General features: G+C 40.9%; 1 protein-coding gene across 1 annotated transcript in view; it reads left to right on the top strand.

The window, feature by feature from the left end:
- The first annotated feature begins 206 nt into the window (after positions 1-206).
- The window catches only part of LOC136867379 (cytochrome P450 6j1), a 72,789-nt gene continuing 47,411 nt past the window's right edge, over positions 207-25,584 (top strand). Inside the window, exons 1-4 of the mRNA XM_067144561.2 lie at positions 207-309; positions 2,559-2,762; positions 8,201-8,389; positions 18,576-18,709. Coding sequence (XP_067000662.2) covers positions 2,560-2,762; positions 8,201-8,389; positions 18,576-18,709 — 526 coding nt within the window. The 5' untranslated portion in view covers positions 207-309; position 2,559. The remainder of the gene's footprint in view (positions 310-2,558; positions 2,763-8,200; positions 8,390-18,575; positions 18,710-25,584) is intronic.

Raw genomic sequence — 25,584 nt, 5'->3', positions numbered from 1 at the left:
GAGGAAAGTAGTATCGCGGTCTTTGGAATTTAATGCCCTAAAATTGTACAAGAAGATGTTTATTGGGTCGTAGTCGAATTTACGTCAGTGGTGCTTCTTTACGATGTGCGCGAGCAGATTTTGGAGCACCCATAGCACTCTTCTAGGCAAATGATCCTTGGCAATGAAGCTGCATTACCAGATGAGTTCTGATAACCAGTGTAATACATTGTCAAGGGCGAGACCGTTATATAAAATGAGGACTTAAGTGTTTCAATTGCGGCAGTTGACTGGAGACATTCGTGGTGAGAACACACTACCAGTCGTAAGGTAATCTGCATATTCCCCTTTTCAGTTTGAGTTCACTGTCTGTCAAATTAAGAACTTATGATAATGCATTCTCTATTGCGTGTTTCTGTGGTGGTTGAGAATCATAACATTTCTTTTCAAATTATTTCACCGGAAGAAATCAAATCTCTCAAACGGATAATACAATGATCTTGGAACTATATAGAGATTCATGCAACATAATGTATTGCGCTATGTACCGAACATAACATATCAATATGTCCTACATTTGTCCGGCTACTTGGCTGAATGGGCAGTATAGTGATCATCGGTTCAGAGGGCCTCGGGCTCAAATACCAGTGGGACCGGGGATTTTAGCAACGTCTGGTTAATTTCTCTAGCTCGGGGACTGGATGTTTGTGTTCGCAATACGCATCAATATACAACACATCACATTACAACCACAACAGAAATACGCAATAGGGAGTGCCTCTTGTTCATTATTGGTCCACGTTTCGGCAATAGCGAGAGCGTAGGCATAGGAATTTTTTTTTTTTTTGCTAGTGGCTTTACGTCACTCCGACACAGATAGGTCTTATGGTGACGATGGGATAGGAAAGGCTTAGGAGTTGGAAGGAAGCGGCCGTGGCCTTAATTAAGGTACAGCCCCAGCATTTGCCTGGTGTGAAAATGGGAAACCACGGAAACCATTTTCAGGGCTGCCGATAGTGGGATTCGAACCTACTATCTCCCGGATGCAAGCTCACAGCCGCGCGCCTCTACGCGCACGGCCAACTCGCCCGGTGCATAGGAAAAAAAAAACACAACGATATTCTCGAGTTTCATATACGATCGAATGTGTCAGCTTCAGGACGTAGAAGATAGTGAAGAACCGATCCTCCCGTAATTTGTGAAACTAAACGTGAAGAGATCACAGACACACTATTTTTATTGGGAATATCAATCAATCAATCGATCAACCAATCAATCAATCAATCAATCAATCACAACTGATCTGCATTTAGGGCAGATTCCCTATCGATTTTTACCTCATGCATGTCTACCCCTTAGACCTGTTTTTTGATACAGGGTCGGTGATGTGGTGAGATGAATTTACTCAGCATGGTTTTACGGCCGGATGTCTTTCCCGGTATCCCCTGCCTGTTGTAAGAAGCGACTAAAAGGGAGCCCCAGGAGCTCCAAACTTGGAAGCGTGGATTGAGACTATGGGGCCCTTTGCTGAATCCTGGCATTGCTTCCACTTGCTTGCGGCAGGCTCCTCAATTTTATCTATCCGTACCGACCTCCCTTGGTCAACTCTTGTTTTTTCGACCCTGAAGCTATTAGGTTTCCGAGGGCTAGGGAGTCTATGTATTCACGCCCTTCGTGGCCCTTGTCTTTCTTTGGCCGATATCTTCATTTTTAGAAGTGTCCGACACCTTCCATTTTTTCTCTCTGATTAGTGTTAATACAGGATAGTTGGCTAGTTGTACTTCCTTTTAAAACAATAATCACCACCACCGCTAACACCCAGGGAGCGGAATTTCATATCTCATATAGCTACCCTATCTCATATTTCTACCTACTCCCATAATAATAATAATAATAATAATAATAATAATAATAATAATAATAATAATAATAATAATAATAATAATAATAATAATAATAATAATAATTGTATGACCCCAGCTACACACGGTAGATCTTTTGAAATGGTGCTATTTAGGTGGTTTGTGTTCAAATATCGATGTTTGGATTGCACTGTCAGCTAGTGTGGAAGTGGAACTCTATTGTACACTTCCTAAGGGTGAGTTAATTTCGTCACTTGGCCGTAATAGGTTCGCTCACTACTTCTGATGAGATCGAATCCACGACCTTGAGATCACAAGTCGGACGCTATCTCTGTTCTGATCTAATATAGTCACAAAATTTCTGCCGATATCATAAATATAGGAAGGAGAATCCTCTTTTACCTTGTAGTATGTTTCAATTTGTGAATACTTCTACAGTTATATTACTATTTTCGATGAAGTCGAGACGGCTTTTAATCATTCAAATCTGCGTACGTATCACGCAGTTAAGTTTTCTTGGGATAGCAGATAATACGTATGGAGCGTCATGACGTGTTTGATGAAATTTCTTTCAAACTAATAATTTTAGACTGTCTTATGGGAAGAAATTTGTAACGATACTGCCAAGAAAATAATATATTTTCAACCATGGAGAGATAGCGAGGCAAACTGGGATACCCTATAAACGTGTAATTGTAGTTTCTCTTTTCTTATAAGGATGTTGCTGAGTTGGATGTCGGTAGAGGTGGCGGCTGCCATTACTAGCATTATCGTCATTATCTACGTCTATTTTACATGGAATTATAACTACTGGAAAAAGCGTGGAGTTCATCATGAGAAGCCTAAATTGTTCTTCGGAAACTACAAGCCGGTATTTATGGTGCAGAAGACGGTGGGTAATTTGATGGAGGATATATATTGGTAAGTACTTACGAATTTTCATAATTTAATGTAGGAGCTTATGTCGTTCTAAAAATATCATTCTTATGTGTAGGAAAATTAATTTTATAATATCAGTGATAAATCATTCATAATCAGAAATAATTTTCTCTACTATTACAATAGAAACCAGGCATTTTCTAGACAGTTTTGCGTTGGAAAAGTCGGCCTTCTCTGGACACTGTCAAATAAAGTTACTTAACCGCACATTTCACGGACTAGTGTATTACATCACCACATTCACAATGTACCTAAAGATACTTCATTACCTTCATTATATACTTTGTATACAACCTAATCCAGTTTTCTTTTTTAAGTGACAGCCGATGACCTAAATGTTAGACCCTTTTAAACAACAAGCAAGCATTTTAAAGAGACCTATGTACTGAAGCCGCCTACTGCCATGTCTTGATGGATGAAGTAATTTTGCATTTGTCTCTTGGCGCAGGCCAGAGCTAAATGTAGCTCCCACCGAAGTCCCAGTCTCATCCATGGCTGTAACAATATGGAAGCTGCTGAGGTTAGAGCTGAGTAATGAAATTCATAGCACGACCTGTGTGTCTGATTGTTATGAAAAAGTGTTGCTCATAGGGTCATTCGTGCTGCAGTAGTACTTTCTGACCCAGAGAAGAAAGCAATGGTAAACTATCTCACTCCTCATCTTGCCTAGTCCGCCTCATTTTGGTGCTACCAATAGGGAACATGCATGATCCGGGGTTTTAATTAAAAATATGCTAATCTGATTCAAAATTGCATGCAGAATTCAAAAATGTGATCAGAATGTACAAATAATAACTCCAAATATGATAAAAATCTACGAAAATGTCACGTCACGCAAGTACGCGATCTCATTGGCCTGACGTCATCGTACAGGTTGACTGAATTAGCAGACGAAATAACACATAGTGTGCTGTGAGAAGCAGGATACACTTCGCGTATTTCTACTTTACGTTAGTGTCTAGTATGGTTAAATTCGAGGTCTATACATCGGATAATAATCTCAGTGGTGTATTTTAGACTTAAAATGAATCCTGCGCAGACAGTGAGGCAGAAAACTTATAAATGGTGTAGAGTTCCGATGTGCAATAGCACATCGCATACCATACCAAACAAATTGTTTATAAACGTTCCAAAGACGCTAAAACTAGGGAGAAATGGACTTTGGCGAGCTGGAGAAATGCTGGTGATATATCGGAAAAGTCTACAGTTTATTTTTTTGAAGATTTTAACGTAAGATGAATTTGTTTGAATTTTCAAATCACTTTTCCATGTCAGCTGTTCTAGTGGTAAAACTTTAAATTTTAATGTATGATGCTTTATTTAAATGCTTCAATTACATCTTGGAATATGAAAGTAATAAACAGTGCATTAAATAATGCTGATTATTAAAGTATTCTCCAAACCTGACCTATGTTTTGGATGATCCATGTCAAGATAATAAATTAAAGGGGTTATGAACCATTTTGACAGCTCTAATTCTACCAATATATCTTGGCATGGGACAGTTATGTATGTCTTTATTGAAGAGCTTAATTGGTAAAAAAATTTAGGCTATGTCTAAATACTCTATAATGTAACAAAGAATAGGCGTGTACATCATGAAAGGAAACAAATGTATAACTCTACACAAAACCAATGCTTGTCTGTTGGGGTCTTATAAGTTAACAATGCTCAGTTATAATAATTATCATAATATTAATGAAATAAATAACATAATTGCACACAGGTGAAAATAGTGATGTAGGTGTTTAAAATATTATCCAACTTAGCCTAAGTTTTAGGTTATACAAGCCAAGTCAATAAACCGAAGGGTAAAAATACCGCGCGAGTTGGCCGTGCGGTTAGGAGCGCGCAGCTGTGAGCTCGCATCCGGGAGATAGTGCGTTTTGAACCCCACTGCCGGCAGCCCTGAAGATGGTTTTCCGTGGTTTCCCATTTTCACACCAGGCAAATGCTGAGGCTGTACCTAAGGCCACGGCCGCTTTGTTCCAATTCCTAGGCCTTTCCTGTCCCATCGTCGCCATAAGACCTATATGTGACGGTGTGACGTAAAGCAAACAGCAAAAAAAAAAAAAAAAAAAAGTAAAAGTCACAGCACCCAAAGACATTCCTGTATTGAGCGACTAAAATGTCACCAGGACACTTTTCTTTTCTGATATGCTCAGCTTGTTAAAAGCCAAATGCAATTAATGTTATTGGCTTCACGCCCCGTTAACTACTTCTACGATTTTCGGAGACGCCGATGTGCAGGAATGTAGTCCTGCAGGAGTTATTTTACGTGCCAGTAAATCTACCGACACGAGGCTGACGTATTTGAGCACCTTCAACTACCACCGGACTGAACCAGGATCGAACCTGCCAAGTTGGGGTCAAAAGGCCAGCACCTCAACAGTCTGAACCACTCAGCCCGACTTGTGAAAACTAGATGAAGTCATATTTATCTTTATCATGTTTAAATTTTTCCCTCCACAAAGATATTTAATTCTCTTTCATGGGCCCCGGAAGTGGGTAGGCCAGTTGTCCCAACCATACATATATATTTCTTTGGGAATGATAGATTATAGCCCTATAGTACTCTGATCTTTCTTTCTTTCCTTCTTTCTTTCTTTCTTTCTTTCTTTCTTAATCAGTTTATCCTTCAGGGTTGGTTTTCTCTCGGACTCAGCGAGGGATTTCACCTCTACCACTTCAAGGGCAGTGTCCTGGAACGTGAGACTTTGAGTATGGTGATGAAACTGGTGAGGAGGGCCATTACCTCGCCCAGGCGGCCTCACCTGTTATGCTCAACAGGGGCCTTGTTGGAGGATGGGAGGATCGGAAGGGATAGACAAGGAAGAGGGAAGGAAACGGCCGTGGCCTTAGGTGCCTGGAGGAGAAGTAGGAAAATACGAAAAGCCACTTCGAGGATGGCTGAGGTGGGATTCGAAACCCTTCTACTCAGTTGACCTCCCGAGGCTGAGTAGACCCCGTTCCAGCCCTCGTATTATTTGTTTTCAACTTTCATGGCAGAGCCGGGAATCGAAACCGGGCCTCCGGGAGTGGCACACATTAACCACTACACCACGGAAGCGGACTAGTACTATAATTCTACCTATATGTTTATGTTAGTGCTGAAATCCGATTTCTTAATTTACTAATGCTGAAAGCCCGAAAATGTAATATTATTCTTTAATAGGGGAATCAGTCTAGAAGGAAATGTTGAAAGTTGTGTGATTTCTATCCAGGTTCGTTGTTATCCTAATACTATGGGTTACAGTACATTGCACGTATATAAAAGACGCCACTTACAAACTTGCTTGTTATCCGCGAATTTCTGCGGCCACAAAAGTCACTATTTTTCAAGAATGATGACATTTACACATGATAGATTGTCTGATTGTGCTGTTTGGAACCTTTTTTCTGTCATTTTGAAGTTATTCACGATCATGAATAATAAACAATCGGCTTTTAGCAACGGCTGATGCACAACGGCTGGTAGAGCTCCATGCGGTACTGGATCGTGACGTCACAGCGCGCCGCTTACGTCAGAGGCCGTTTCACTCGCCTTGCGGAAAGGCACTATTAAATATTTTTTTAATGGTAGAAAACAAGGCAACATACCACAATGTAATACGTTTACGTACTATTTCATTGGTGTACTTTTCAAAAAAAATATTTTTGAAAATGATGCATGTTCCCAATTGTTATTGCGGTTTTCTCGTAATCGCATAACCTTGGGTGGTGCTATTTGAGGATCCAACCATCCTCTGGGCTGATGGCCTAACAGATAGATTATATTGAAGGAGAAATGAACAGTTCATTGCAATATTTCTCTTTCCCTAGACATTCATAGCCTACTAAGAATCACAGCCTTCTTCACGTGCTTCAAATGAGGCACAACTATAATGTGTAATACCACACTTACTACAACAATGTTAACGATAAATCCAAACAGTTTTAACCTTACTTCTTTTTAATATGTTTCTTCCCATAAAATTGAGATTTTTGTTAAGTATACAACTTGTGCGGCGTGAACCTTTCAGCAGTCGTATATGTAATTTAAGCACTCGGCTAACACCCTATGCTTAAATCTTTCCACTCATGCAAAAATGAAGTCCATTTTACGCATGATGGCATAAATGACTATAGTTCGTTTAGTCGTATCCCCTCTTACCGTAATTGATTCTAAAATTTTGAACCAGGTTTCCATTCCGACTATAAGTAAAATTAATATTTAGGCAGTGGCTGTAAAGAGTCCTTTATAAGTAGTTTATAGAGCCATTATTATTATTATTATTATTATTATTATTATTATTATTATTATTATTATTATTATTATTATTATTATAATCCGGAAGAGGAATTAAAAATTGTACTGTTCTATTTATTTCATAGCGACTTCATGCGAGTGAAAGTCATTTGGACTCTGCATATCTTATTCACATGAAAGTAGCAGGAATGTTGTCCGACTCGTTGGCTGAATGGTCAGCGTACTGGCCTTCAGTTCAGAGGGTCCCGGGTTCGATTCCCGGCCGTGTCGGGGATTTTAACCTTCATTTGTTAATTCCAATGGCTCGGGGGCTGGGTGTTTGTGCAGTGAACACTTGATCATTAAACAGTGAAATCCTGATTATACGCGCTCGCTTGATACACTATCTCCCATACTACGCATTTTTCTCAGGTCCTTGTACATCTCATATATAAAGCTTTTAAAATGTATCCCATATATTGTGTTCGAATCCCGCCTATAATACTTGTCACCTGTTTTATGTCCGACTCGTTGGCTGAATGGTCGGCGTATTGGCCTTCGGTTCAGAGGGTCTCGGGTTCGATTCCTAGCCTGGTCGGGGATTTTAACCTTCATTGGTTAATTCCAATGATTCGGGGGCTGAGTGCTTGTGCTGTCCCCAACATTCCTGCAACTCACACACCACACATAACACTATCCTCCACCACAATAACGCGCAGTTACCTACACATGACAGATGCCGCCCACCCTCATCGGAGGGTCTGCCGTACATTGGCTGCACCTGGCTAGAAATAGCCACACGAACTTTATTATTATTATTATTATTATTATTATTATGATGATTATTATTATTATTATTATTATGCACGGTCCCGGCTAATAGGTGATCCTTTGAAGTGCGTTATACCGGTGTTTTACTGTATTATCATTTAAACTCTTCCTGGAACATAGAAGTGGACTCTTGTATTGGCAGACTGTGGATAGACCTTTAAATATTAAAAACCAAGAAATTTGTATAAGAATGTGCTCCTTCCTTATGACCACGCGTGTACCCAGTGGACTTCAGCCAATTACTTTTTCTGTCAGGAAGTAGTAGGCCTATTGATACTAAGTTTATTAACACTTGTTATCATGTCTCTATCATGCTATAACCAGTGAACACACTGTGACAATAATTGTACTCTTATTTTAGGAAGAATGAGGATCAACCATATGTTGGCATATTTCGATTCCGATCTCCAGCCTTATTGTTGCGGGATCCAGATCTGATCAAGAAGATCCTCGTCAACGACTTCGCCAGCTTTCATGAGAACGCTCTTCTGATCACAAAAGAGCTGGATCCCCTTCTTGCCAAGAGCCCCTTCTTTTCTAAAGGGGAACAGTAGGTATCTTTAGAATAGCTATTACAGTACACACAATATGATCTAATTTCCCTCCGCATTATAAACACAACAACAAAGATATCACGCTTGTTTGAAGATCGATCCTCAGAAGTTCGAAATCCATCGTAATAACTGTGACTTTATGAGCTAGAGAAAGATAACTACAAAAACCATATCGAATTTTATTAGCACAACACTACACAACACAACACATAACAACGCAACACATTACAACACAACACAATGCAACACAACACAACACAACACAACACAACACAACACAACACATAACAACGCAACACATTACAACACAACACAACGCAACACAACATACTTTCAAGCTTCTATTGGTTTAACGCCATACTAACACGTATCTTTCCTATCTTTACGAGCTCCACTCAAACTCAATAGTCTGCAAATGTCATTCCACACCATCTCTCCACTGACAGTTTGGAACACATGATTTAGTCAAGAAACCCGTCTCCTTAGTCTCAATTCGTCCCAGTCCAAAGATTGTAACATTTTCGTAACACTACCCTCTTGTCGAAAATCATCCTGAACAAGTCGTGTTGCTTTCCGTTGGATGTTTTCCATTTCTCGAATGAAGTAATCCTGGCGAGGCCCCACACACTGTACGCATACTCCAATTGGTAGAGCCCTGCACGGATGTGGATAACCGCGAACTTCCTCTCTTGGCAGATGCAAACTGTATGGCAGTGCGGATAATTCTGCTGATAATATTTACAATATCCGCGGATAACAATTCGCGGATGCGGATATCGAACTTAATTAATGTTCACTCAAGTATACTCTTATTTTAGGGGCTGCCTGGCCGAGGCGGTAAAGGCGTGCTCGGTTCGCCCGGAAGGACGTGGGTTCGAATCCCCGTCAGGAAGTCGTAAACTTTAAGGAACGAGATTTCCCCTTCCGGAGGTGCATATGGCCCTGAGGTTCATTCAGCCTACGCCAAACATGAGTACCAGGCTAATTCCTGGGGGCAAAGGCGGCCGGGCGTAGAGCGAATCACTCTACCCCATCACGTGCCGAGGTTAACAATGGTGGAAGCCTTTACCTTCCACTCCTCCAAGGGCCTTCATGGCCTGTACGGAGGTGACTTTGCTTTGCTTTGCTATACTCTTATTTTTGCTTGTCGTCAGGTGACCCTTGACAGTGGTATGGGACCGAGCCCGATTGCTACAGTCACTTAGCTACAGTGCGGCCAGTATCCAGTATTCGGTAGATAGTAGGTTTGAACCCCACTGTCGGCAGCCCTGAAAATGGTTTTCCGTGGTTTTCCATTTTCACACCAGGAAAATGCTGGGGCTGTACCTTGGTTAAGGCCACGGCCGCTTCCTTTCCACTCCTAGCCCTTTCCTATCCCATAAGACCTATCTGTGTCGGTGCGACGTAAAGCAACTAGCAAAAAAAAAAAAAAAAAAACAGTGGTATGGGAGAATTGTGATATACTGTATACACAGTTAAAAAAAAAGGGGGAACATGTTTTTGAACGTATGCCATGCTCCACAAAACAATACCTCACACCCAGATATATTACCAACTAAACCTTCATTCTTTACCGTTGAAGTATACAAAAGAACATCGATGGATTCACGTTCATTTTCAGAACACAAACGGAAATGTCCAAATACTGTAGGAGCGAAAACAAAGTGATAACAGTTCTCCAGGGTGGATTTTTATCACGGTTGGAGAGCATCAGTATGGTGTATGTCCTCCACGATCATTTATCTCACCTTGGCACCTACGTTGCATGTTCCGTATAAGTCGACGGAGGTCACGTTGCGGTATCAGGTCCCATTCTTCAATGAGAGCCTGTTCGAGGTCTTGGAGAGTCTATGGTGGAACAGGACGCTCACGAACACTTGCCAAGCCTATCCCACACAAAATCGATGGGATTAAGGTCGAGACTCACTGCTGGCCATTCCATCTCTTGAATGTCCAGTTCTCGCGAGACAGATCTGGTGATGCGTGCTACCTGGCATTATCGTGCATGAGTACGAATTCAGGGCAAACACCGTATGCAGCAACCAACACATGCTGTAGCAGTATCTTCGATGTACCCCGCAGCGGTGAGATTACAACAAGATCCGTACGGCCATCAATATTGATGTCACCTCACACCATCACAGAACTTTGTCCGAACCGGTCGCCTTCCTGGACAAAATTTGGTACAGTCACTCCCATAAATATTCGGCCACTGATAAAATCCGCGAAAAAGTGATGACACTAACGCACCCATGAGCCGAATGTGAAACCAAATGTGTCCAAGTTATGAAACTACATTTGGTTGCTTAGGCCGAAGAGGAATCACGGACATTGATGTACAGTATGCTGTAAAAGAAAGGACATAGTGGACATGGGTGAAATGACACGCCTCAAATATATTCGGTCACCCGAAAAGGCCGGAATTGCCGTTGTGTTCATTGACAGAGACGGGGCAGATAGCGTTGCAAAACGTTCAGTTCAGGAGTGCGGTGCCGCGAGACACGTCGTGCAGTGTTGCGGAATGGTATCAAATGGGGTGCAAAAGACAACACAATACCACTTTTGAAGAACACCAGCTCTGATATTCCATCGTGCTCGAGGTATATCGCATAGAAAGATTTCGCAGATGCTTAACATAACCAGAACAACAATTGGAGATATAATAAGACGATGCAAAAATGAAGACAGAATTGATTCAATTCCCCAGACAGGCAGACCAAGAAGGCTGACACAACGAAAGGAGCGGTTGTGCTTCAGAATGGAAAACGAAATCCGAAAATTAGTGCTCCGAAACTGGCAGCAGCTGTTTTAGAGGAGTGTGGAAAGAAAGTGGGTACTGATACCGTGCGAAGAGCACTGCGAAGGAATGAGTTCTTTCGGAGAAGAGCTAGGAGGAAACCATACATTAGTGCAGTAAATAAAAACAACCGGCTAGCGTTCGCAAAAATCTTCGTACGCAAACCCAGTGCTTGGTGGGAGGATGTGTTATTTGTTGATGAGTCAAAGTTCAAAGTCTTCGGGTGAATGGAAAGCAATTTGTGTGGCGGAAACGTCACGAGGAACTGAGAACAAGCAATTTACAAGCAACGGCGAAAAAATCGTGGAGGAAGAGCAATCGTGTAGGGATGTGTAGCATCGAACGGGGTTGGTGCACTGAGTTTCATTGAAGATACTTTGACAAAAAAGGGGGTATTTGGCTATCCTCAAAAACAATTTGTGACAATTTGCGGAAGAACTTGGTATACAGTATACTTTCAAGTTCTACCAAGACATCGACCTCAAACACAAGTCGTAACTTGCCAGGGAGTGGCTGTTGTACAACTGCCCGAAGGTCTTGAAACTCCACCACAATCACCCGACCTGAATCCCATCGAGAAGGTATGGGGTCGAATGAAGGCAGCTCTGCAATTGCGGCGGCCAATTTCCTTCAGATACTTGAAGAGGAGACTGCTACAAGAATGGGCGGCATTAAGCCCTGATTATTACAAGAAAGTTATCGCCAGTACTCCGAATCGACTGGAATAGGTCCTAAAACATCAAGGTGGACATACAAAGTACTGAATGTGTAACATTGTTCAGAATTATGCGTGTTTATGTTGCTTTTTGTATAGTGGCCGAATATATTTGAGGTGGCACTGGAATTGTTGCTTTTATTTAATGTACGACAGAGGGCGTACTGATGACTGTCAGAAGATTTTGAATTATATCACAATGTTTGTAGAACGTGTTACTATGTTTCCCTACATTTTTTTAATGTAGTATTTAATCGTTCAGCATAAATACATGCTATATCAGATTACTGTTGACAAGAGATAAAATTAAAAACCAAACAAACAACAACAAAAATCTTAGTACAAAACAAGGTAAAAATAATCACTTTCTAAGGACGAGATTTGAAGTCGACCTCCTGTAGGCCCTTCTGTAACTAGAATAAGTGAGGAGAGTTTGTAATAAAGTGCTGGAAAATATACACACACAGATAATAAAATAAAAAAATAAAAAAAGCATTTGGTCACTAACACAAAGGGATGTTCCAGTTTTTCTAGTCAAGTTAACTCTTATTTTCTTGGGAATGCTTGTTATACTGATATTGCATTGAAAAGTAAATTGGCAGTTGAATAAAAGAAGCACTGAGCAACAATAGCACTCGATTGGAAAGTCGTACACGTTGATTTATTTTATTTTTGATATACACAAACACTCACTGTTCATCTTCAGATTCTTCTCTTGGCGAAAGTAAAAGATCTTGAGGAAGTCTACTTTTAATCCGGCGTGGAAGTGTGGATCGTTTTCCAAGGGCGAAGAACACAGCACCAGGCACATTTTGGAGTTTCTTGAAGAACGTCTTGGCGTGCATTGAAATCACGTGTTCCAAAGTGTCTAACTGAAGTTCACGATGTAACTGTTTGTTTCGGACGTACCAAGGAGCGTTGGTGATGATACGGAGAACTTTGTTTTGAAATGATTGCAGACGTCTGATAGTGGTTCGAGCCGCCCCTCCCCAGACTGGACAGGCGTAGGTGAATAAAGGACGGAGCAGTGTTTTGTAGAGAAGTAATCCACATTCAAATCTGAGGGAAGATTTTCTGTTTAGGAGAGGATATAGTCTTCTTAGTCGCGCATAACTTAGATTTAATTTCTGATTTATATGGTATTTCCATGATAAGCGACGGTCAAGGAATACTCCCAGGTACTTCACGGCCTTGTCGTTAGGCGTCCATTGGATGGCTGTTCCATTTAGGAAGATTGATGGTGGGAGAGGTGGACGTCGAAGAGTAAAGATCATGGTTTCACATTTTGGTACATTCAGTGAAATTCTCCAGTCATCTAACCACGTTGATATGGTTTGCAGAGAGGCTTGCAGTCGACGAGTGGCAGTTAAAATGTCATGGTGGGATGTGAAGACAGCAGTATCGTCTGCATACATTGCGACGTTGACGAATGGAGGCGATGGAATGTCATGGGTATAAATGTTGAAGAGGGTTGGACCAAGAATAGAACCTTGTGGGACTCCGGCGTTAATGAGCCGAGGTGTTGAATACGTGGAATTGATACGTACGCGAAAGATACGCTGACTCAAGAAGCTGTAGATGATGCTGTATATATAACGTGGAATTCCGATTGTGTGCAATTTGTATAATAGGCCTTTATGCCAAACTTTATCAAATGCCTTTGTAAAATCTAAGAATGCTGCAAGAGTGTGATGTTTGAGCTCGAAACCTTGCGCAATGTGTTCCGCAAGACGTAGTAGCTGATGGGTTGTCGAATGCCGTTGACGGAAGCTAAACTGGTGATGTGGAAGGAGGGATGTGTCCTCTAAGAAATTATTTAGACGTTTAAAGATGATTTTCTCAAATAATTTGGATAATGTTGGTAATAAACTTATTGGTCGGTAACTCGTGGGTAGTGTCGACGGTTTCCCAGGTTTGTGAATTGCAATTATTTCTGCATGCTTCCATGTGTCGGGAAAGTACCCAAGACGAAGAAGAGCATTGAATATAGATGCAAGGAATGATAGTGCTTTTCGAGTGAAGTGCTTCAAGGCTATGTTAGGGATGAGATCATGTCCAGCGGCTTTCTTGTAGGGCAGGTTCTTGATCAGATTTCGTATTTCTCCCGGTGAGGTAAATTTGATTCTTTCTGGAACTGTAGGGCAGAATGTTGGAAACGCTTCTATTTCACTGTTATACTCGTGATTGACTGGTGGGTTTGGAGTGAAGGAAGCTTCAAAAACAGCTGCAAGTATATCACATTTTTCAGAATCACTCAAATAATGGGTATCAGATGCTTTCAGAGGAGGAATAAGGCTTGGTTCATGCAGTATTCGTTTGGTTTCCTTCCAGAGTGTACAATCATCAGGCGACAGATCAGAGAGATGATGCTGGTACGAAGCATAACGGTGATTATCAAAAGTTGTGCGTACTAATCTGATAAGCTGGTTTAATCTATGATGTTGCCAAGGTAGGCGCTGAGCCTGCCACAGACGTCGCATTTTATGTTTAGCCTTGATGAGTCTTACAGTTCTGAGGGGAAATGTTGAGTGAAGAGGTGGCTGTTGCGGCCTCCTTTGGGACACAGTAGCTGCTTTGAGTGAAGTAGTTATAATGGTGGTGAAGTGGCAAATGGCATTGTCAAGATCTTCTCTAGTCTTGAGGGGCATATTTGGTTGAAGACAGGAGTCAAGCTGGTGGTGAAAAATGTCCCAATTAATATAACCATGAGTAAGAGTACGTGGTTGTTGAACGAAAGTTTCAGCAGAAAAGGATGTAATTACTGGACAATGATTCGAATCCATTTCAGCCACTGGTCTCATATAAATGGGGAAGGCGACATTTTTAATTAGGGCTATGTCGAGAATATCCGGCTGGTGATTGAAGTTAGATGGGTAATGAGTCGGTTCGTCTGGAGCAGCGACGTGGATGGCATGAAGTTCAGTTGCTGCTAACAGCTGTCTACCATTAGGAGTTGTTACACGACAGCCCCAAATTTCGTCCTTGCTGTTAAGATCTCCCATTAAGATGGTTGGTAACTGGTCTTGAAACAATAATCTTATATCTTCAACGTGGAGTCGAGCTGATGGGGGTTTATAGGCTGCTATGACTGTCAAAGGGGTTCGATTGCTTAATTCAATTTTAACAGCACAAGCTTCGATAGTGGTTAACTGTGGTAAGAATATCGGATAATGTTTAAGTCTGTTCTTTATGATGATTGCCACTCCACCAGAGGCAACAGGAGCTTGGCGATCACATCGGTAGATGTTGAAACCAGGTGCTATAAAACGTTCATGTTCAACGAGATGAGTTTCAGAAATGCATGCTACATCTATATTATGGCGGGACATGAACTCCAAGAAGGAGGCACGTTTGACCTTCAAACCGTTAGCATTCCAGTTGAGAAATGTGAGATGGGAAAACAGAGGATTGGCACTAACAACCATTGTTAAGGAGTTCTGAGAGTAATTTCATGAGAAATGATTTGATTTGGGGGATGAAAGGCGTAAGAAAGGCTATAATCTGTTGGACAAGGCTGGAAGACGATGCAGGTTGAGAAGAATTTTGCGGTGGATTCTGAGCTGAATATACTGGGTTTTGCGGAGAAGGTTGAGAAAGCGGGCGTTGCCATGCTGAGGGGTTAGGGGTTCGAACGAGCGAAGGTCGAGATGGTAGCGGAGGAAAGTTCGTAGCATTATTAGCTGGTGGTGTGGGGGCGATAATGTTGGGCTGGGTGCTGGTGAACATCGGTGTTGGAGAAGAAGTACTTGCACGCCTGAGCTTGTTCTTCATATTGAGATAATATGGGCAGCCTTTGTAATTTGCAGCGTGATCTTGGCCGCAGTTAACACACGTTGGAGGTACTTGTCGTGGTTTATTGCATGCTGAATAGTGATGATTATTAGGGCATTTGACGCAGCGTGGACTTAAGTTGCAGAAGTTTTTAGTGTGACCGAACCGTTGACATCGGGTACACTGTGAGATGTCTGTGGTTTGCGACGAAGTTCGACCGAAATAATGGCACGCTGAATGTGTGTCAAGTCAAAAATTCTTTTTGCATCTTCCGTGTTGTCCAATTCAACGGCGCAGAGGGGCATGGGCTGCTTATCTTTGAAAAGGAGCCGAGTAACTTTGCGTACCGGGAAGTTAAGCTCTTGTAACTCTGAGTGGAGTTCCGAGTCAGTAACAGAATATGGGACATCACGAATGATAACTTCAAGTTTTTTGGTGGTAGGGTCCTGGAAGGTATGAAATTGAAGTTCGGATTCTTCTAGAAATTTGGTGACGGAACGATAATCGTTGATAGTGGTAGTATTTATCTTGAGAACTTTGCCACGCTGTTGTGTAGTGTAATCACTGCTGATTACAGTATTCAAGTCTCTAATAATTTGCTGATAATTATTTACTTCGTGGAGAAAGATTGGTGGCACATTAACTTTAGGTGTTAATGGGGCAACATTGTCGCCTGCAGTGTTATCATCCATGCGTTCAAGAGGAGCATACTTATTATGAACGGCTGTGAGATCTACAATGTACTTATTGTTTAATCTTGCAGCGGATACAGTTAACTTCTTACTGGGAGTCTGAAAACCATCGTCCTGTTGTAACGGGGGATCGGGAGAAGCAAGTGCTTCGTGCGCACGTTTAAGTTCCGCAAGTTTACTTGGTTGTAAAATAGGTCGTGTTGAGGTTGAAGACATAGAACGTTGATTAAGAATTTCTGGACTTACATGGTTTCCCTACATGTTTCGTTGTATTATACGTTATCATTATAGTGTAAGAATAACTACCCAGTAAAAGGGTGTGAAAAATCAGACTGACCGAATATTTATGGGAGTAACTGTATGTACTGCTCACCACAGCGTCTCCATACACGTTGACGTCCATCACGCTGTGTCAGGGGAAATCTGGACTCGTCTGTGAACAACACAGGTCTCCATTGCCGAAGTTGCCAGTTGACGTGGGTACGGGCAAACAGAAGGCAAGCCGCGCGATGTTGCTGCGTTAAATGGGGCACTCGAACAGGACGTCTGGGTCGTAAGGATACTTCTCTTAAACTGTTCCTTACTGTCTAGTCAGACACCGTGCCTCCAGTGACCCTCCTGGGGTCTTGTTACAGTTCTCTGGTAGTTGCTGAACGACGCCGCAACGCACAGATGGTCAGATATCGGTCATTCTGTGGGGTTGTCATGCGTCCACGACCTTGTCCAACCCTCCTTATGAACTGACCTGTCTCATTATAGCGATTCCACAAGCGTTGAATAACTGACGGAGAGACATTGAGATCCATAGCAACACGACGTAAAGTCCATCCTTCCTGGATCAAAGTGACGGCCCTTGCGAACTGATCCTCGTTAAGATGTCTCATGGGATGTGCTGGTTTACGTACAACGTGCTCAAATTATCGCAGTAGTCTGTCTACCTCACAACGACACACGGACGCACCGCTATTCACTTTGTTTTGAGGGGTCACCTGACAGTTTAATGCATGGCTAAGACTATAGATGGAGTATAAATTCGATTTGACATACCCTGAGTAGCAAACCCCATCTACCAAATTAACTTTCACATACCAGACGTTACAAAACATGTTCTCCTAATGTTTTTGAACTTCGTCGCCATAAGACCTATCTGTGTCGGTGCGACGTAAAGCCCCTAGCAAAAAAAAAAACAAAGTTTTTGAACTGTGTATGAAGAGCCTTGAGACCATAAATCCGTATATCTGACGTAAGCCCATCTGGCTCCTGCCCGCAATTAATGGAAAGAAGTAACGTCGGTAGTTGTCACAAGAGCAAATATCTCATAAACCTGTGACTGTCGGGTTAAGGTGCCAGGTATCAGGCCTATTGTACTATCTGCGCACCTTTTCTGGATAGATTTACACCCTAGTGCTGAATTGGTCGACCTCGGCAATCTTCTAGTTTCGTATTGGCAACCTTTGAAACACAAACTATGAATCGCTTATGCATCGGTGTGCGACATCTGGCGTACACTTTACGTACTAGTACTGTTGATATTTACACAGCAAAGCCAAACTATAGAATTCACTCTAGGAATAAGATTCGCATCGAGAAATGTTATATAATGTTATATAATGTGTGTGTGACACAGTTGTTGGCTTAAGATAACAAAGGTTTAGCAAAATTCATATCGATCGATCATATTATCGATTCAATTCAGATTTCATTTCCATTCAGTTGGCAGTACTACCGGAAATGGAATTGCTCCCTCCTTACTCCTCAAACCCATACACAAATCTATCGATAGAAAGTGCGCAGATAATATTATATTAACAGATCTATCCATTTCAATACTTTGGGTGTTATATACGGTAGTTAGTATGTACAGTATCTGCGGATGCGGATGACCATTTGCGGATGCGGAGGGGATGCGGAGCGGATGCAGATAATATTTTCTATATCCGCGCAGGGCTCTACAAATTGGTGACGTGCTAGTGGCATACGCCCTCTCCTTCACATCCTTACTACAACCACTAAATACCTTCATAACCATTTGAAAAATGACTTACATTAGGCCATCTTGGTCTCATACGACAATCACATTCGGTTGCAAATATCACATTTTATTTAAGTGTGTTGAGACACTATTTAACCTTAGAATTTATCGTATATCTTAAAACTTAGCAAATAAAAGAAACCTTTTAATTAATCGAGACCTTCCTCTTTCGCAGATGGAGAGAAACGCGCACTATCTTATCACCTTCCTTCACAAGCGGCAGGTTGAAGCCTCTCTTCCCACTGATGAAAGAAGTTGCTGAAGAAATGGTCGATTACATAAAAAATAATGCTGCCTTTGGCAGACCAGGTAATGTTAACAGGGTGATGAATCACTGCTTGTTGATTATTTGTCGTTTTAATGATACAAATACCTACAGTCTGTATGCACATATTTTTTCTATTCGATTTACGCCGCACCGACACATAGGTCTTATGGCGACGATGGGATATGAAAGGCTTAGGAGTGGGAAGGAAGCGGCCGAGGCCTTAATTAAGGTACAGCCCTAGCATTTTCCTGATGTGAAACTGCGAAACCACGGAAAACCATCTTCAAGGCTGCGGACCGTGGGGCTCAACCCACTATCTCCCGGATGCAAGCTAACAGCTGCGCGCCCTTAACTCGCCCGGTGCATACAGTGTAATAAATAGCATTCACTGCCAAGAAATAAACGATCATATTAATAGATTGTCATTTTACCCTGATATTCGGTGTGTACACTCATAACACCAAAGGCAGGAATTCCAGAATACAATAGTCTGTTCTGCAAGTTTTATTTTAGTAACTAGCAAATGTACCCGTGCTTCGCTACGGTATTCTACATTGTATACGGATATCGACGTAAATACTGTGCGTGCAGCAAATGAGATTGTTTTAAAATTGCATGTCTCTTAGCCTTATCCGAGAAATAGCATGGGGAGGTCCACATACGTTGTTTCCAATGTAAAGTGAGGGTTGCGGAGTTGTGATGATAACGCCAGGCTCACTTGCCTACTGCCATTCACAATCGAGTTGGCAAGTTTACATTATAATTGCAGGCCCCAATGCCTACTGCGCGGTCACAATCGATTTGGGGAGTTTTAGTTACAATGGCAGACCCATTTCCTACTTTCAGACAGGTTACAGTTGAGGAGTTTTTATTATAATACCAGGCAACTTCCCTACCACCAGTCAAAATTGAGTTGTGCAGTTATCATTATAATGACAGTCCCTTTTTACTGCTGCTAGCCAGCTTACTGCCAGTCACACAGAATTAGTGAGTTTCCATGAAAATAGCAGGCCACAATGCCTAATGCTAGTCAAATTTTAGATTGGAACATTTGTTTATAATGGCGGGCACCCTGGCCTAGAGCCAAAAACAATAGAGTAGGGGACTTTCGAACAAAACTGCATGATCCCTTGCCTTCTGCAAGACAAATCGAAAAGTGAATTATTCATTAAAATGGTAGGCCCTCCTTACTAATGCCAGTTACACAGGAGTTGGAGAAGGACCCCATTCCTACTGCCAGCAGTCAAAGTCGGTGTAGGGAGTACTGATTACAATAGCAGACACATCCTTTCTCGATCTCTACAAATCGACATCAATGAATATATATACAGATGGACATACGAAAGTATATGAATGTTTACAATATTGCAGACCTTCATTTACAGATTAACTGCTGCTAAACGGTACGTCATATCGACAAAGGATTGTACCGTAAGGCGCAGTATTTAGCGATCTAAATGGCTGGTCCTATGATATTTTCTCGCATCTAATCTATTCATGGGTCAGATTGAATCAAAAACGTTGAATAGGTTGAAATTTGTGTAAGAATATCTTACATTTCCATTACTTTTCGGATAATTATGTGGCATAGCATTTGGCTCACATATGGGTACTGGGTGGGCCAATGTTCGTGTAGAGTTTGATCATACTATCTTTCCTGTAAGTGATTGAAATTATGCACATGAGAAGAAAAGGTTTAGAAATTAATTTCCATTAAGGCAGGTAGATTTCCATAAAGTTTGGTTGTGTGTATTTAGAGGGAGTGCAAAATCACGGTTTCGGTTTCGTATAAACCCCCAATTAGTTCAGGGATTTAGAAACAATATTTGCCCTAAAACCTCCCCAAAGGACAGGTGGATTCTAAATATGAAGTTTGGTGGAAATATATCCAGTAGTTTTCAAGTTAGAGAAAGACAAACAGACCAACAAACAAAGAAACAAACAAACAAACTAACTAACTAACTAACAGACACCAAGGAAACCTACCCCTGGACAGATGGATGCTATATATAAAATTTGGTTCAAATATCTTGTTAGTTTTCAAGTTGTAAGAAGTACGCTTTACACGCACCCGCTGGGATTTGTACCGAAAAACGGTCCGTTAATGATATATCCCTTACTAAATCCTGTTATCGAAATGATGCACATGAGAAAAAAAGGTTTAGAAATTCATTTTCATTAAGGCAGGTTGATTTCCATTAAGTTCGGTTGTGTATACTTTGAGGGAGTGCAAAATCACGGTTTCGGTTTCGTAAAAATCCCCACTCAGTTCAGGGATTTAGAAACGATATTTGAGCTAAAACCTACCCAAGGAGAGGTGGATTCTAAATATGAAGTTTGGTGGAAACATATCCAGTAGTTTTCAAGTTATAGAAGGACAGACAAACAGACAAACAGACAAACAGACACCAAAGATAAAAATGATGCAGATGGTCATTATTACACCTGAAACGGATAACTGTACGGAAATTTCGCCAAAATCAATGTGCAGACACACGGTCGTTACGCTTTTATTTTTTGCGCTAAAACCTACCCAAGGACAGGTGGATTCTAAATATGAAGTTTGGTGGAAATATATCCAGTAGTTTTCAAGTTATAGAAGGACAGACAAACAGACAAACAGACAAACAAACAGACAAACGGACACCAAAGCTAAAAATGATGCAGATGGTCATAATTACAGGTCAAACGGATAACTGTACGGAAATTTCGCCAAAATAATCAATGTACAGACACACGGTCGTTACGATTTAATTTATATAGATGACGGATAAGCATGAGCACGTTGAAAAGTGCAGACTTCCACTTCGAGATTCATATCTCCTAAACGGTTTATGATATTAAGAAACGGTTTGCGCCATCAGACGCCCCATTTATCGCTCTACATGTTTGTTTCTAAACCATTTCCTCGTATCTCCAATATCAAGGGGGTAAATTGAGATCAAATTTTGAATAGGGTGAAATTTGGGTGCATTTTTAACATTTTACATTACTTTTTGCCTACTTATGTATAAGCTAGAATCATGAAATTTCGTACACATATGTCCCTTAATCGTGCCAATGTGCGCACACAACGTGATGATCCTATCATTCTTATAAGTGTGTCAAACAATGAAATATACTTGTAAAAATCACCAAATTTACGAACAATCCAGAAATACGGCCAAATTTAACGTATTAGGGAGAGAGATACGACAAAATGTCACAGGACCAAAGTTGTAGATCACTCCGAATTGAAGGGACATTGTGCCATCCGTTTTGTGATACGACTTACCGTTTAGCCAAAAAATAGCTCAAAAGGAATGTCTGCACAGTCATTAAAATTGCCTCCATATTTCGATATCTTTGGGGGGTAAAAAGTGAAAAATTTGAACATCTTGGAATTTTCCCGTCGGTTAGGGACCAAAAGCTATAATTTCACCAAATTTCCATTGTCTACTTCGTCTGGCAGGTTGTGCCGCCATTTTGATTTGGGGGGATAGGGGATAAAAATGAGGAAATTCTCGAAAATTTTTAAGCCCACGAAACCTATAGGTTATCGTTTTGGATATACTATACGACTGTGTTCTTATGCTGAGCCCAAAATTTGAGCCCCCCCCCGCGTGCCCCCTTCAGGGAATTTTGAGAATTTCCGATTTTTCTAGGGATCCTGGGGTCATCAGTTTCCTCCGTACAAAGTTTCAAATTTCTGAGATTTCTGGAAGTGCCTCATTAATTCACGTCTTTTTTCATTTTTAAATATTTATATATACATCGCTCCAGCCCGACTTGCTTTTATATATATAGATGACGGATAAGCATGAGCACGTTGAAAAGTGCAGACTTCCACTTCGAGATTCATATCTCCTAAACGGTTTATGATATTAAGAAACGGTTTGCGCCATCAGACGCCTCATTTATCGCTCTACATATTTGTTTCTAAACCACTTCCCCGTATCTCCCATATTAAGGGGGTAAATTGAGATCAAATTTTGAATAGGGTGAAATTTGGGTGCATTTTTAACATTTTACATTACGTTTTGCCTACTTATGTATAAGCTAGAATCATGAAATTTGGTACACACATGTCCCTTAATCGTGCCAATGTGCGCACACAACGTGATGATCCTATCATTCTTATAAGTGTGTCAAACAATGAAATATACTTGTAAAAATCACCAAATTTACGAACAATCCAGAAATACGGCCAAATTTAACGTATAAGGGAGAGAGAGATACGACAAAATGTCACAGGACCAAAGTTGTTGATCACTCCGAATTGAAGGGACATTGTGCCATCCGTTTTGTGATACGACTTACCGTTTAGCCAAAAAATAGCTCAAAAGGAATGTCTGCACAGTCATTAAAATTGCCTCCATATTTCGATATCTTTGGGGGGTAAAAAGTGAAAAATTTGAACATCTTGGAATTTTCCCGTCGGTTAGGGACCAAAAGCTATAATTTCACCAAATTTCCATTGTCTACTTCGTCTGGCAGGTTGTGCCGCCATTTTGATTTGGGGGGATAGGGGATAAAAATGAGGAAATTCTCGAAAATTTTTAAGCCCACGAAACCTATAGGTTATCGTTTTGGATATACTATACGACTGTGTTCTTATGCTGAGCCCAAAATTTGAGCCCCCCCCGCGTGCCCCCTTCAGGGAATTTTGAGAATTTCCGATTTTTCTAGGGATCCTGGGGTCATCAGTTTCCTCCGTACAAAGTTTCAAATTTCTGAGATTTCTGGAAGTGCCTCATTAATTCACGTCTTTTTTCATTTTTAAATATTTATATATACATCGCTCCAGCCCGACTTGCTTTTATATATATAGATGACGGATAAGCATGAGCACGTTGAAAAGTGCAGACTTCCACTTCGAGATTCATATCTCCTAAACGGTTTATGATATTAAGAAACGGTTTGCGCCATCAGACGCCTCATTTATCGCTCTACATATTTGTTTCTAAACCACTTCCCCGTATCTCCCATATTAAGGGGGTAAATTGAGATCAAATTTTGAATAGGGTGAAATTTGGGTGCATTTTTAACATTTTACATTACGTTTTGCCTACTTATGTATAAGCTAGAATCATGAAATTTGGTACACACATGTCCCTTAATCGTGCCAATGTGCGCACACAACGTGATGATCCTATCATTCTTATAAGTGTGTCAAACAATGAAATATACTTGTAAAAATCACCAAATTTACGAACAATCCAGAAATACGGCCAAATTTAACGTATAAGGGAGAGAGATACGACAAAATGTCACAGGACCAAAGTTGTAGATCACTCCGAATTGAAGGGACATTGTGCCATCCGTTTTGTGATACGACTTACCGTTTAGCCAAAAAATAGCTCAAAAGGAATGTCTGCACAGTCATTAAAATTGCCTCCATATTTCGATATCTTTGGGGGGTAAAAAGTGAAAAATTTGAACATCTTGGAATTTTCCCGTCGGTTAGGGACCAAAAGCTATAATTTCACCAAATTTCCATTGTCTACTTCGTCTGGCAGGTTGTGCCGCCATTTTGATTTGGGGGGATAGGGGATAAAAATGAGGAAATTCTCGAAAATTTTTAAGCCCACGAAACCTATAGGTTATCGTTTTGGATATACTATACGACTGTGTTCTTATGCTGAGCCCAAAATTTGAGCCCCCCCGCGTGCCCCCTTCAGGGAATTTTGAGAATTTCCGATTTTTCTAGGGATCCTGGGGTCATCAGTTTCCTCCGTACAAAGTTTCAAATTTCTGAGATTTCTGGAAGTGCCTCATTAATTCACGTCTTTTTTCATTTTTAAATATTTATCTCCAGCCCGACTTGCTTTTATATATATAGATGACGGATAAGCATGAGCACGTTGAAAAGTGCAGACTTCCACTTCGAGATTCATATCTCCTAAACGGTTTATGATATTAAGAAACGGTTTGCGCCATCAGACGCCTCATTTATCGCTCTACATATTTGTTTCTAAACCACTTCCCCGTATCTCCCATATTAAGGGGGTATTGAGATCAAATTTTGAATAGGGTGAAATTTGGGTGCATTTTTAACATTTTACATTACGTTTTGCCTACTTATGTATAAGCTAGAATCATGAAATTTGGTACACACATGTCCCTTAATCGTGCCAATGTGCGCACACAACGTGATGATCCTATCATTCTTATAAGTGTGTCAAACAATGAAATATACTTGTAAAAATCACCAAATTTACGAACAATCCAGAAATACGGCCAAATTTAACGTATAAGGGAGAGAGATACGACAAAATGTCACAGGACCAAAGTTGTAGATCACTCCGAATGGAAGGGACATTGTGCCATCCGTTTTGTGATACGACTTACCGTTTAGCCAAAAAATAGCTCAAAAGGAATGTCTGCACAGTCATTAAAATTGCCTCCATATTTCGATATCTTTGGGGGGTAAAAAGTGAAAAATTTGAACATCTTGGAATTTTCCCGTCGGTTAGGGACCAAAAGCTATAATTTCACCAAATTTCAATTGTCTACTTCGTCTGGCAGGTTGTGCCGCCATTTTGATTTGGGGGGATAGGGGATAAAAATGAGGAAATTCTCGAAAATTTTTAAGCCCACGAAACCTATAGGTTATCGTTTTGGATATACTATACGACTGTGTTCTTATGCTGAGCCCAAAACTTGAGCCCCCCCCGCGTGCCCCCTTCAGGGAATTTTGAGAATTTCCGATTTTTCTAGGGATCCTGGGGTCATCAGTTTCCTCCGTACAAAGTTTCAAATTTCTGAGATTTCTGGAAGTGCCTCATTAATTCACGTCTTTTTTCATTTTTAAATATTTATATATACATCGCTCCAGCCCGACTTGCTTTTATATATATAGATGACGGATAAGCATGAGCACGTTGAAAAGTGCAGACTTCCACTTCGAGATTCATATCTCCTAAACGGTTTATGA

The sequence above is a fragment of the Anabrus simplex genome, chromosome 1 (genome assembly GCF_040414725.1).
Source record: "Anabrus simplex isolate iqAnaSimp1 chromosome 1, ASM4041472v1, whole genome shotgun sequence".
Classification (NCBI taxonomy): domain Eukaryota; kingdom Metazoa; phylum Arthropoda; class Insecta; order Orthoptera; family Tettigoniidae; genus Anabrus; species Anabrus simplex.
The sequence above is the reverse complement of the archived record's forward strand: the minus strand, read 5'-3'. Positions and strand labels throughout refer to the sequence as shown.